Below are 14,897 nucleotides of genomic sequence, written 5' to 3'. Positions count from 1 at the left end.
TTGCACTACTACATGATCTCCCTGTGCTTTTCTTCCAGACAAAGGTGATACCTGCAGATAAGGAAGAGAAAGATGAGGTAAAAGCAGGAGTTATAAGTAACAAGGCAACAGAGCTACATGAAGAAACGGGTTCTCTAGAAAGGAACATGGAGGGAGCCGCAACCAATGAAGAGAAGGATGGATTTGGACTGTCGGGGGACCAGCTCTCCAACTCCTCCTATTCCTCCTCTTCCTCAGTGACTGTCACTTCCATCTCCTCTTCATCGGAGGCCAAACCAGAGGCGGCAGCAACTGAGGCCAAGGGTTCGAGTACAGTGGAAGCCTCTGGGCTGCAGCCACAGTCTGGCGATCAGGACAGTGCCACTGCGGGATCTGAGGCCGCAGGCAGGCTGGTGCAAGCTGAGGTTCATGCCTCGCTGGAAAATGGAGAGAAAGAGCCTCCGTCTTCCTCTCCTTCATCGGAGGAGAAAGAAGAGGACTCTGAGGAGAGGGCCAAAGAAGATGAGAATGACGAGGATGGTTCAAGGAAGGAGGATTATTCTGAGGGAGATCTGATAGATATCAGCGCATACAGCGGGCTTGGGGAGGAGGACTCTGGGGGAAGCCAGCTGGACGATGAGGAAGATGAAGACGACGAGGAGGCTTATCAGCCAGAGTCCAGCTGCTCAGAAATCCCAGGCCTTCCTGAGGAAGAGGAGCCTCCGCCACCCAGTAGAAAGATTCGCTTCAGCAGTCAGCCAATCAGAGTGAGTTTTTTCTTCTTCTTTTTTTTGTGCTCACATAGCGCACATTAGTCTTAATTTTACTGTATCCAGCACTCCGATTTCATAAGAGGAAGTCAATCTTGAGCCACTTCCTCTGTGGGTTCATCTTCCAGACACGGCAGTTACTGCTTTAGTGATATTTAAAGTAAACACCACCGACTTTCCAGTAGTGCACAGACTCTTAAGTGTTCATTACACTTAATATGAAACAATCAGCTTCATTAGATTCTCTGGATTTATTTGTGCATTTTGTGCTGATGTCAGCACAGAAAGAAAGGTTAAGGAACGAGCTGATCACTAGGATTCATCCTCCTCCTGAACTAAAATTTTGAAGGCAGCACCAAACAAAAAGCGCTGATCTTTTAATAAATATGAGGACTTGACAATTTATTTAATTGCTCATAAACTTGTACCTGTTACATATTTTTCTATTAGATTGAATAATAGAATAATAAGTCCCTTTTGCCTCAGTGTTTTAGCGTCTTGAAGCTATATATGTTGGTATTTCAGAACCACAAGTTTAGTTTCACAACCCAAGTAGCTGCTGTTTTCAGCAAGGAAGCCCTCCACAGCGCTAGCTAATAAGCACTAAAAAGGCAGGAAGACGGGGTCAGTAGCATATGAGTTAAAAAAGCCTTCTGCTCAGTATCTTGAGCTCAAGACTCTTGGTTTACAGTAAGTTAGATCATAAAGAAGTCGAGCGATGGCACTCACTTCACACATGTTCTACAATTTATGAAACCACGGAAACTCAAAGAAAAAATTAACACTGCCCTAAAACGATTGAAAAACACTCAGTGACTTCCTTCATCACACACAAAGGGTGCACAGGGGATTTTCACTCTTTGATTTCGCCATGCTACTTCCTGCCAGTGCTCAAAGTGTGTGTTTGTGTGTGGGTATGTTTGTTAATGTAGCTCTTGATTCAAAAGAAGCTCTTTTCTCTGATGGAGAGCTGTCCTGCAGCCTTGCAACAGTCAGCTGGTTGAGCTTGTTGCATCGTGCAACTAGTCTTGACCTGCATTAATAATAATATGTCCCCTAATATGTTTAGACAGACCTCTGAATGACGTACCACAGAGTTTGATAATGTAGCACGTAACACTGATAAGAACAGGAAGGAAGAGCGCTGTGCTGGTATCAAAACGCAGCATGTCGATGTCACTGTATAACGGAAAGTGATGGCGAGCTTTGCCCGCTCGGTCATGTTTGCTAATACGGGGTGGTAGCAGGAAGAACGGGTTTAATTTCAGGCCAAGCGTCAGGGCAAAAAAAGGAATTCCTTTCATTTTCATGGACCTGGAAATGTTTAGCTTCTGACCTCTTTGGCCACAGAGCGGCTAAAAGTGGAGCTGTGGCCTGAGGCTGTGTTGTGTTGTTTACTACAAAGGTAACAGCTGCACCCGGTTAGATTTACAACTTTGGGTCTCAGATTCAGATTGGGGTTTTTTAAAGTAAATATATATCCGTGTTTGTGTGTTGCCGTTCTTCCCTCTTGACTGAAAGACATATTTAAGTAACTGTAAAAGATTTACAGAGAAGATGTATAATTCTTGGCGATGAAGTGCAAGAGTGGGCTGCAAAAACATTTCGGTCACAGTGATTCAGTTGGTTGCTAGCTGCAGCTTTGTGGCCAGCGTTTTCAAGGTACACTTCCTCCATGCCCGCCCTATCTTTGCATCTCTGCATCATCTCTAGAGAGTGGGCTCTCACTTTGAATAAAACACAGCGGCTTCTAAGGTTCAACATTTAGGTTGTTTTTTGTTTGTTTTTTCTTTCTTTTCTTTTTAATGCACTTCATTTGAGTTCTGCACTAAAGACTATCTGGCTCGTGCGAGTTAGGTGATGTTTGTGTGCATGGCTTTTCAGCTGTGGACAAAAACAGCGAAGATACAAGGATGCACCTTTATCCAGCCTGATACCTGATGATGATGATGATGATGCATGCAGGTGAAGTGCTGATTGGCCGACACAGGAAGAGTAATGAAAGCAGAGTTTGCAACAAAGAAAGACAAAATAATAAATCATTAACCTCCTAAGACCCAAACTCTTCCACAACATGCATTTGTAATTTCTCTTTAATATTTGAGCATATTGGGGCCCAATGAATGTAAAAAACAAAGAATTACCAGATTTTTCTTTTTACTTTATTTTTGTTTTTAAGAAAAATAAGAGCCACATATGAGGATATTCGTTTAAAATTTTGATAGAACAGTAGCAGTATAATGTCCTCGTAAGTGGATATCATGCCCATGTAGAGCAAAATTGAGTATTTTGATCTAAATAACCCAAAAAATGTGATGTCCACATATGTGGACGCCAGGTCCTAGGAGGTTAAAGATCGGAATAAAAACGAGCCCAGACGATTGGCACAGATGACATCGTACATGTTTTCGACTCTTGATTTCGACTTCTTTGTCCTCCACATCAGGAGGATTTTTCATTTACTCTGTTCTTCGTTTTATATTTGAGCAGCTATTTTGAAGCAACTTTGACTAAATTTACTTAAACTCTACTTTAATGGTTATTAAGATGTAAACACTGCGTGTATGCAATCAACAGTTAAATCTGAAGACATAGCGTTCAAACCTCTTTGTCTTTACTCCAACAAATTGTACTTTTTCTCATGAAAATGTCCTTCTAACTTCATTCCTCTGATAACATTTTCTGAGCATTTGAACCATCCCTAGTGCACATTACTGGTTGTTCTACATATTTTGACAGTGGCCCCCAGCTGTGTGTACACTAAGGCTGAAACACGTAGACATGGGTCTACAAACGTGTCCGTAACACCTACAGATTTCCAACACAGCAGCAGCTTAAAGCACAGCTTCTGTCGATTTTGGGAGGCTAGCAACACAGTTTTAATCAAGTTTGAGGGTCAAAACAGGGAGAAAAATATTTGTTTACCAGTTTATCCTCTGCAGTGTGGACATGAGCTTAAAATGAGCTAGAAAAACATCCACAGAATTAGACCTAAGCTAGCTAAAGACTGACTGTGCTGACATAGACTCAGTTGGGAAGGTTCCAGTTTCCTCCTGTTATTTCCTTTCAGTCACACTTATGAAGCTGACTTATAAAGTCACAGAATAATACATAACATGTAGTCCACTTTCGTCCTCCTGTTCACTTTGTTGTGCTCTCCAGTACAACCCTGGCACTAGCTGACGGTAGATTTGGCTATCGTTGGGACCGCTCTAAACTGGTCAAAATCAAGTAAGTTTCGCCACTTGGTAGTCACCCTGAAACACCTCGGGGCATTTATTCTAACTAAAGTGGTCACTGGGAAATAAAAACGCCATGAAAAGTGCTAAAAAATAGCTTAAAAAGTTTGACAACTTTTCCCCAAAACAAGCCTTTATCAAGCTAACCTCTCCTGTACCTTTAACGACTAGTTTTGACACCTTGTACATATCAACAAAGAACAGTTTCAGGGTTTTTCCAGGGGTAGCTGCATGGCAGAGACCATCCGCTCTAACTTCTGATAAACACCCTGTCGTATAAGCAGGCCCAAAATATGACAGAAGCCACTCAGCACAGAGGATTCAGGGGTTACTCCTAATAAGGATAAAGCGTTGAAAAGCCTCTTTCCACTGGAAGTTACGCTTCTACAACCATCTTTTTTGTTGCACGATTCTTCCACAGATCTGAATTCAGGATTCTTTGAGTCCCTTTATCTACAACTTGCTGTTCATGCGGAACTTGTAGAACATTATACTTAGTAAAGAATCTGACAACTTCACCCACCTTTGTAAAATGTAAACATTTTAGTATACATGACATCATCTCAGACTCTTGTGACCTATTAGAGTTTCAGGAGAAACTGAGTAAGCATTCATGTATAAACTGGTGCCGTTTTTTACAATGCAAAGAAGAAAACAGTGATACTTGCCCAGTCTCTTTGACATTACTGTATTACAAGAAATGTCAGACATGAAGAATTATTAATAAATCAAATCTGACACAGCAGAGATAATCTGTTTGGTTCAGAGGAAGGCTAAAACTTCAACAGCTAAAGCTAGACTCAGCAGTTATCTAAGTGTGGGCATGAACAAGCTTCTTGTCTGTACACACACACACACACTTCCTACTCATATGCTTGTTGTTATAGAAGATCTATAAATGACGCCGCACTGAAGCGGAGGTTTATGAGGGGGAAATGGACCACTTTCTCTTCTGGAGCGAATCACACCCAACCAGCAGTGCAGATTACTCACAGTCTAAAGGAGAAAAAACAAAACAACTTGATTTCAGAGTACTGAAGCTACCTGTCGATAGCTTCAGCTGGACCAGGGAACAATAGTCTTTCAACAGGCCTCGCCCCAGGGGCATCTTCTGTCAGGAAAAGTTGTCCAGTGCTGACACGGTGCCAAGCTAGCTAAACTTGGAAACATAAACATCCCGTCTGACAGAAAGTTGGCTTGCTTCAAAAGAGTGTTGGACCTCAACCAGATGCAGGAAGACCATTGGTTGTGCTGGGTGAAGCGCCTGATAAGCCTTTAGAGGCAGGTTATATGCTTTTGGAGGGGCCTCGGCACAATACAATCAAAAGAACATTACGTGATATATCGGCTATTTCGGGGTAGATATGAATGAGTGTGGAAAATATTAGTGGGAACACACCCACAAGCTTTAATTTCAGGTAAAACAAATAATTAAAGTCTGACATATTTGTTGGAACAACCACATTTGGTGTACACGAAGCCCCATGAGAGGAGCGTACGTTGTTTGATTTGAACCCATCGCTCGTCTAAGAGGTGTCCTGCTGCAGGGAACAAAGACGCTCACTGTCCGAGCATGTTGAGTGCCGTCAGCAACCGGTTTCTGGAATTGAGTAATTGCTGTTCTTACATCATGAAGTTAGAGTTAGCCAGCACAGCTCAGAGCTCCTCAAGTGTTGAGCAAGTCTGCAGAACATCACTTCATTAAAATGTCCTCTGCAGTTGAAATGCCATGTGATTACAGCACGGGTTAATAAGCCTGTCTGAGAGGTCATGTGATTTTTAGACTTGCACGCGGACGCTGTGTCATCATAAAGGTTAATGCATGATAAAGACACGTCGGAGTCGGAGTGGCCACTGTAGGTTGCTGTGTGATTGATCTAAACTTTCTCTCACACACACAGTGGAGATGCTGACTTGTGTACAAGGCCACCTCTGTAAGACTGTTAAAGCAGCAGTTGGAATGTGGATGGGTGTGTTTGTTTTCCTTGGGGAGGAAAAAAAACCGCGCACACAAGCAGGGGAAGCCGGCTGATAAGAATCACAGAATAGAGCTTTGTTTGGATTTTTAAAAAAAACTACCTGGTGTGTGCAATTATGTGAACTGAAGGGGAAAAATCTCTTTACAAAGTTAATGATGCTCCCAGTTGTGACTGAAATCAGTTTAAAAGCCGCCTTTGAATCTGATTACGTGTGTCACAGATTCAACAAGATGCTGGAAACGTTGCTCAGCATCACATAGCGGCTGCAGATTTGCCAGCTGCAGGATGTAAAATCTCCCGTCTCATCCCGTGCTCTACTGGATTAAGATCTGGGGACTATTCAAACTGGTCTCTTTAACAGGTTCAAAAAACCAGTTTGAGATGATTGGAGCTTTGGGACATGGTGTGCTATCCTGCTGGAAGTAACCATCAGAAAATGGGTACACTGTGCTAATAGAGGGATGGACGTGGTCAGCAACAATACTCAGATCAGCCCGTCTGCAAGTTCAGAGTCACTTAATCTCCTTTTTTCTTCATTCTGATGCTTAGTTTGAACATGTCTGGACGTCTAAATAAATGAGTTACTGCTGCGATTGGCTGATTAGATAATTGAGGTAATAAGCAGGTGGACCTAATGAAGTGGCTGATGATGGTGGATGTTCATATTAAACAGGGTTTCACATACGCATAAATGTTTAGACTGCTCTGTTTCAGACCTTTTTTTCTGCTCTTCGATCTTTATGATGTCATAAAGACAGTTTAGGGAGTGAATGTCCTCAAATGGAAGTGTTTCATAAAACGGATGAATTGAGAGTCTGCAGCAGGAATAAGATAAGTAAGGATTATTTAAAGTTACCCTAGTAGAGTCCGAGAATAAAAATATTGAGCTTGAAATGAGCATAAATAAAATGGACCCAACCTTAATCGCTGCAGGACCAGTGAGGAGGGGGAGGAGGGTCAATGGGATGTGGCAGGAAGAGTTGGAAGAGTGGCTTTCCTTTAACTGTGACATGAGCAGAAACTGAAAGTAGTGTGATTCACAAATTCAGAACTAGAAGATTATGCAAATCCCCAGAGGAGCTCTGCCCACACCAGTAACTCATGCTCAGTGTCACATCACTAATTAAATCGATTAAATCTGGTGCCTGTTGTTTATTAACTCGAGGTTCACTCAGAGGTCACGTGTCGACAGCGCTACGCAGCCGTACCCCGAGCCGCCCAACGAAGACTGGCTGGCTAAAATTCTGATCCCATCTGAAATGAATGAAAGACGGCAAAAAGAAATTCAATTAAAGATCCAAATTCAGACCGTGGCAGTTAAAATAAAACTTACCTGGAGACCTGTGATCTGGACTTGTCAAATCTGAATCCTTGCAGCATTCAGTGAGAAACTTTCCACTGCCAGCTGCTTCTTGGCTCTGTGCTGCCTTTCAATACGGCCAAATTACAACCCAGAAGAGTGCCAACGCCTGAGGACTCGTCTCCACCAGATATGACTCAACCTGAATTTCCTTGTGATCCATCTGTCAGACCTTAATTTAGACCCATGCTTCATCCAGGTGGCATTCACATAAGACGCTTTTTCAAATATTTATCAAGGCACACCTAGCTCCTCTGTTGTACAGTATGTGATAGTGCTCTCCGGCTCAGTTGACAGGCGGCTAACTCAGATGACAGTTTTGATATCTCTCTGGCAGCTCGCGCCACTTAAAGAGGCGGTGTCGGCAGATTCGATTTTGTTTCTACCTGTTGGGACGCGCCAGCCGCCGGGACAATTAGATCACATGACTAAGCTGAACAAATTTGAAAGAGGTGTTAAAATTCAGACGTTAATTCCAGTTTTATTTGTACAGCTCCAGCTCGCAACAACAGTTGTCTCACGATGCTTTAAATGGAGAGTTTAAAACTGTAAATTACACGGTCTCTGTGACTGACCTCCTGCTTACAAAGGCCTCAGGAAAATACTGGTTTTAAAGACATGCTGAGACAGGCAGACCTGCAGGAGGATACAAACAAACTGAGAACACCCACACGTTTATAATTACTCTGACATTTTACAGTGGGAAAGGCGAGTTTTCTCTATATAAACACTGTTTAGCTTGTTGTTATCACATGGAAAACTCGTTTTTTTAAAAAAAGGAGCTGATGCTCACGTATCAGAAACCAGAACTAGGAAGTCTTTTGGGGGGGTTCACCTGATAAATTATGTGAGGTGATTCACCAGTACACCAGTATAAATCGATACATTTCAGCATGACTGCAAAAAACTCAAAATATCAGGATGTGCTTGTTTGCGTTTTGGCTAAAAAAATTAAAAAAAAATGTTTACATGATTAATACGACTTTAAAAATCTCTACAGAAGGTAAACAAAAACCGACAGGTGGTTAACCAATGTTAGCCTGACCCAAAAACAAGCTAGCTGTTTCCTCCTGTTTATAGTGTTTATACTACGCTACATTATCTGACTGCTGGTTCCAGCTACATACCTGCTTGTAGAGATCTAACAAAAATGTATATAGCTCATGTCAAGTGAACACCCCAAAGCTTTACCTATTGCTTTGTTTTATTTTTAACTTTTTTTTTAAAAAAAAATATTAGATTTTTATTTAACTTATTACTTGTAGGGTTTTTTTTAATTGAATAAGTAAAATTAAATGTTTAATGTCAGTAAAAACCGGCCTCATATCCACCCATCCACACTGAGACTGAGCCCGGCCGATATATTGGACCATGTCAGCTATTTGCTGATATATCAGTATCAGCAAATAGCTGATCTGAGCAAAGAATTTGAAATGAAATAGGAAATTAAACGAGGATTTTTTTTTATTTTTTTTTTATTAACTGTACCTTTCTAAGGACTCTAGGAAAAAACCATCAGATATAGTTACATGAGATTTTTAAATAGCAAATATTGGCACCAGTTTGGATCTGACGGGCTTTAAATCAATCCTTCATTCCAGCTATTTGTGTAGTTTCAAGAGTTTTGTGGGGCACCTCTGATTGGTTTTAACTTCACATGGAGACAAAGCCTACTGCTGTAAGCTACAGAGAGGCTAAACAGCCCTGTGATGGCGGCTGCGTTGAAGGCCCAGGCTGGTCCCCGGGCACTTCTCGGCGGCTTGGCTTTTATCCAGCGTGTAGTAAGTTTGTAGCTTCTGACTGGCCCGGTTCTGCTGAGGCTTCCATTCACAGCATTGTCAGTCGAAAGAAAGAAATGTATTGTTTTCACATCATATTCACTGAAAGGCTGTGCTGATCTGTATGAGTTTCACTTGTTCCCAAAGACGCATTACTGTTTATTCATTCAAACTGGCAAAAAAGGAGGTCTTAATACACAACTGTGAAGCGGTCTGCAGGTTTGATTTGATTTTTGTAATTAACAGTCATCATTACAGAAGTGACTTCTCAAGCAGAAATGATCATTTTTGAAGTAACTCCATCTGTTCAAATACACCAAGTCGCCCGAGTTTAAATGAACATTTTAATATTTGTCAGTGTTTGTTTCTCTCTCTGACTCTGCAGCAGAGTCTGTGAGCCACACTGCCAAACCCAGTGGAGCTATAAAGTGAATACTATTATAACAGGACAGAGCCTCTTAGCTGACCAGGTAGCTAGCTGGCCAAATCAGTAAACAGTAAAGAGCCAGTGCCTGATACCAAGGGTTTATTATAATTATGCAAAGTAAACAAACTACCAGCATATGTTTACCTGTTTCAAGAGAGTACAATTGAATGTATTGATCCTGTGTTAAGAAATCAATATAGATTAGTAAAGTAACAAACTTCATTAAAATACATTAAGGAGATTGAATTGTGAGTATGGATTGGACTGTAACTCATGTTTAATTGAGTAACCTCCATTGGTTCCATTGGTTTTACTCACTGTTTAACTCCGATTAAATACTATGTAGTACCACAACCAGTACTGTGGAAATGTTCATGAAGTGGTTTGAAGCACTGGAGGAGGTTCACTTGTGAAGAATAGCCCAGATTAAGTCATAATGATGTCATTAGGTTTATCTCAGCCTGAAATCTGAGACTATAAATTTCAGAGAGATAGCCTGAGTTACACAGTGGATGAAAATCACTGTCACGTTACATTATGGGATTCTTCTTCAGAGTGTGTCTAAATTAGGGACTCTAATGCTTCTCCCAACAACCACTCCTTTTTTGTGCAATCTTAAGTTAATATATTACTAAACTACTGAAGAATCCATTTTATCCATTTTAAAACCTCTAAACCGTGTTTGGTGTTTAGTTTTGTGTTGTGGCAATTTTGACTTTTAAGGCACCTGTTGTAATATTGGAATGTGTATTGATCTTCTGTAGAAATCAACTTTTCTATCATTGCTGTTATGTTCTGGTCACGGCTGATGGCCGCCCCTCCCTGAGCCTGGTTCTGCCAGTTTCTTCCTGTCAAAAGAGAGTTTTTCTTTCCTGCTGTCAGAAAATGCTTTCTCCTGTTAGTTTTCTCTCTATTATTGTTTACCTTTGGCGCTATACAAGTAACACTGAATTGAATCTAGGTTGTTTACTCCCATGAATCTTGGTTACAGGTCCATGTTAACTTTACGGGTCAGCTTTGAGGTCAGCTTTTCTGTTAAGAGTACTTCTACAGGGTTACAGACTTTAAAGGCGACCTTGTTCCTGTCAGTGGGTGCGCTTTACTTTGCATTTTTGTTTTTTTGTTTATGTTCTACCTGCTGTTTTATCTTTCTCTTTGTTTGTGTGTTTGTTTTCCTGAGGAAAAGTAGAGATTGTGTTTCTGACATCTTAAGGGAACACCCTAAAGCTTCATGTACGCACAGACACACACGCTAACTAAGCTTTAAAGTTACTCGACAGGAAGGAAGCGTGACAACAGGAAGCAGTCTTACAATCCCGCCCTCTGACCCTGTTTGTGTCACAGTATTTGTGTGTGTACCTCCTACGCTCGAGGGAATGTAATAATACTGTTACATAAAGGCCTATGGGTCTGTGTCTCACTGTCTGTCCACACACACACACACACACACACACACACACACACACACACACACACACACACATATTAGCATATCTACCAGACAGGGACAGAGAGAGAGAGCATGTCAGTGCCAGTGCCAAAATCACGCTGGGCAAGCCTGAGGTTGCCATGGAAATGAGGCCACGTGATCACAGAGGTGGTCACCAGGGAGACAGATGCTGCTGACCTTTTTTAACAGTGGAGGGGGGGTGTGGGGTGGTTGAAGGGTGGTGGGTGGTTTGGATGGGCTTCAGTAGAAAGATATATGGAGCACAGTACAGTACAGGTACAGTGAGAGTGTAAAGATTGTGTCTAAAGCCACAATAGATGGAAATGGTTATTGTGAGATAATATTTCTGGATGCTTCACCCAGTATCACATGCTTCACTAATGATGTGCAGTGAAAATCTAATGCATCAGTTAAAAACAAGGGAAGTATGTAGAAGCGTACTTCCCTAGCATGCAAACATGCTAACTGTCAAAACCAAGCCACAGCAAGACCCAGCGTCCTCCTGCATGTCCTGGTCTGTGTACTGTGTATGTAACCTTATGGCTCTAGAATAAAAAGAGCTAAAGCTGTACCTTTTTTAAAGCAGCACTGGATCAAAATTGCTGTATGGAATGGAAAAAGTGTTGAGACGGAGGTTTATTATGAGGCTCTCCAGCTCCCCTCAGCTCATTAGTTTTGGTGTGTGTCCTTGCACCTTTTGATTGACTCTCACCGTTCTCATCTGCTCTCTTTCCCATTGGAGAGCTTTCAGTTTCTCTTAGGAGTTGATCAAGATGAAGCCAGAGGTAAATGCATATAGAGCTTATTCACTGTGTGGACAGGAAGAACAACTTTAAGTGGCCTCAAATGTTGCTGTATGATGAGAGCATATGTATAATCTAATAATAATACAAGAATAATAGTATACACACTAAGTATATACATACATACCTTTTCAAAAAGGTGTTGTTTTCACATTATGATCATTTCTGAGCTTTAATTTGTGATTTTTTTATTAATTAATCAATTGTTTTGCAACTAAGAGGTGTCTAAAATATTTAATTAGGTACACCTTACAGGATGAACCACTTTTCCCTTCATAACTGCCTAAATTATCCATTGCATAGATTCAACAAGGTGCTGGAAACATTCCTCAGAGATTGTAGTTCATATCGACATCACAGCATCACACAGTTGCTGCAGATTTGTTGCCTACTCATCCAAAGGTGCTCTATTGATTTACGACCTAGAGGAGGCCATTTGAGTACAGTGTGTTGTTCAAAAAATAAGTGTGAGATGATTTGAGTTTTGTGACATGGGACAATATCCTGTTGGAAACCATCAAATATGGGTACGCTGTGGTCATAAAGGGATGCACATGGTCAATAACAATACTGCTGTGGTGTTAGAATGATGCTCAGTTGGTACTCACGGGCCCAAAATTTACCATTAAAATATTCCTCACACCATTACACCACCAGTGGCCTTATCCACTGATACAAGGCATACAATGGGTCCATGCTTTTATGCTGTTTATGGCAAATTCTAACTTCTGAGAGTAAGAGAAAATGAGACTCATCACACAAGCTTACTGGATATTAACTGTTTTTTGGGCCATCTGTAAACCCTGCAGATGGTGGTGTGGGGAAATCTAGTAGTTTCTGAAAGTGTTGTCTGAACAGCAGTTTGTGAAATACTCATACCAACCTGTCAACAACAATATGTTCAGGCTCACCTTTCTTTTGGGCACAGCTACAGCTAATTTGGTTGAGCAGGCAGCAATGCATATGCTGAAAGGCTGCTTTCCTCTGTGTCATTCTTCTTTGTGCCTTCCCTTGTTTCCTTTCTATTCTCTACAGTCCCTGTCCAAAAAATGCCCAAAAAAGAATAATTGGAGAGAAAAAAAATCTTATGCTTGGTTTAAACTTTAGCAGGTCTTCTTAACCATACCTCAGTGCACAAAGTTCCTGATTAGATATTCGGTTTAACAAGTGGTTGAACAGGTGTTGCTAACATAGTAGCCATCTTCGTTCTTGTCTACAACGTGAGCAAAAACATGAGCAAAATATCCTCAAACAGTTGATTGAAAAATACCTTTTTCAAATGGCAGATACAGTTTGATTGATGATGTTTAAGGTTAAATATTTCAATTTTTTGTATGGAAAATGATTGGGACATATACCTGAACATGCAAAAAGACGTGTGTAACACATTAGCATCAAACCTTCACCAGTCACTGTGAACTTATGAGGCTTTTATGAAGGAGTTCCTCAGGGAACTTTCCGAGTGCCTCTGTTTTTACAGTTTTTTGTCCAACACTTAGCTAATCCAAATGCATCTAACTAAGAGGGCTATCTGATCTTTTGCCTAGGGATGGGTACCGGTGTCCGGTGCCATGATGGCACCGGTTCTGACATAAACGGTAGTAACCAGACCGAAAAGCAGCGCACATTTCGGTGCTTTTTTTTTTTTCCTGAGCCAATTCTAGCCAATCATTTTACGTTTCCGAGGATAGTAGGCGGGCCCAGGTACGTACGTTCTTTTAGAGCAGAGCTACAGATTAAAAATGCCCAAGGCGAAGCGGTCAAAAGTCTGGCTGTACTTCACAGCAAAAGATGCAAACTCAGCAGCCTGCAACAAGTGCTTTAAGGTGATACTGTGATACTGTCAAAGGAGGTAACTCCTCGAATCCGATGAAACACCTGGCGACGCATAGCGTTTTTTTAAAAGCCGAGAAATGCGCCGTGTTTGATAGCTTGCTGCGGGACCTCACACCGAGCACATCTACTGCGGGTGTGGTGTCTGTTATCGGACCGGAGTTAGCAACATCCCCCAAAAACCCGAAGAGTAGAGTCCTGGCCCCTAGCCCTGCCAGTGTAGCAGAAATGATGACGATGATGATGGCAGCAGCAGCTGTTCTTCTCTGCGTGAGTAGCTTAATGTTGTTCGTGTGTAATTTACGTTGAGTAGGCTAACCACATTATTACATTAATACATGTAAGATGAACTAGCAAACACCGTCGTAGTTACATGCGGCTGTCTTCTTGTTTGATCACAGATACTCCCTTCACCCTGGCCAAAAAGGCTAAAATGACCAAAGAAAAAGTGGGAAACAGTTAAACATGAGAGGTTTTTGGACAAAGTTTGTGTTTTTTCCATTGTTTAAGCACTGCTTCCAGCCAAGAGTGAGACCATATATGCCCTATAGCTGAAGAAAAGGCTAACATTGTTATCTTTTTACAAAAAAACAGCTGAACATGAGAGGTTTTTGGACCAATTTTGTGTTCTCCATTCTTTAAGCACCGGTTCGAGCACCGTTTAAGCACCGGCACCGTTTCAAAAGTACCGGTTTTGCACCGGTATCGGATAAAACCTAAACGATACCCATCCCTACTTTTGCCCTCTGTATAGGTCTTTACCACCTACTCTAATGAAGATTACGACCGACGTAATGATGACGTTGACCCCATGGCAGCGTCAGCTGAGTACGAGCTGGAGAAGAGGGTCGAAAAGTTGGACCTGTTTCCCGTCGAGCTGGAGAAAGGTTTGCACGCGTCTTACATGTCACCTAGAGTCACTCAGTCAAGCCTCTTATGTAACTGTACACACTCACACAAGAGTGACAGGCTGCTGCTGTTAGTGGACATACACTGTCGCTCTGCTAACAGCTCCATTATCCCCTTATGGGATTAAATTTAGCACAGATTGGCCTAATTAGTAGGCAGTAATTCTGAAGGTAATGGATTTGAACCAGCAACCATGCGTGACGGCTGCTCTCAGCACTGTATAATAGCTATAATTTGACTAATATTTAATAGCCTTGAATGTGGATAAATCCCACATGCTTTTTTTTCTGTCACTCTATAATATGATTAGTTATTATGATAGCAAAATAAATATGATGGGATTCTAATTAACAGTAATGATGTATTTATG

At 41.5% G+C, this 14,897-nt stretch overlaps 1 protein-coding gene across 1 annotated transcript in view; it reads left to right on the top strand.

The window, feature by feature from the left end:
• Positions 1 to 14,897, top strand: part of LOC134625889 (neurabin-2-like) — a 35,656-nt gene that overhangs the window by 9,257 nt on the left and 11,502 nt on the right. Inside the window, exons 5-6 of the mRNA XM_063471243.1 lie at positions 39 to 746; positions 14,373 to 14,505. Of these exons, the coding sequence (XP_063327313.1) occupies positions 39 to 746; positions 14,373 to 14,505 (841 nt within the window). The remainder of the gene's footprint in view (positions 1 to 38; positions 747 to 14,372; positions 14,506 to 14,897) is intronic.

Source organism: Pelmatolapia mariae, linkage group LG4 (assembly GCF_036321145.2).
Source record: "Pelmatolapia mariae isolate MD_Pm_ZW linkage group LG4, Pm_UMD_F_2, whole genome shotgun sequence".
NCBI lineage: Eukaryota > Metazoa > Chordata > Actinopteri > Cichliformes > Cichlidae > Pelmatolapia > Pelmatolapia mariae.
The sequence above is the reverse complement of the archived record's forward strand: the minus strand, read 5'-3'. Positions and strand labels throughout refer to the sequence as shown.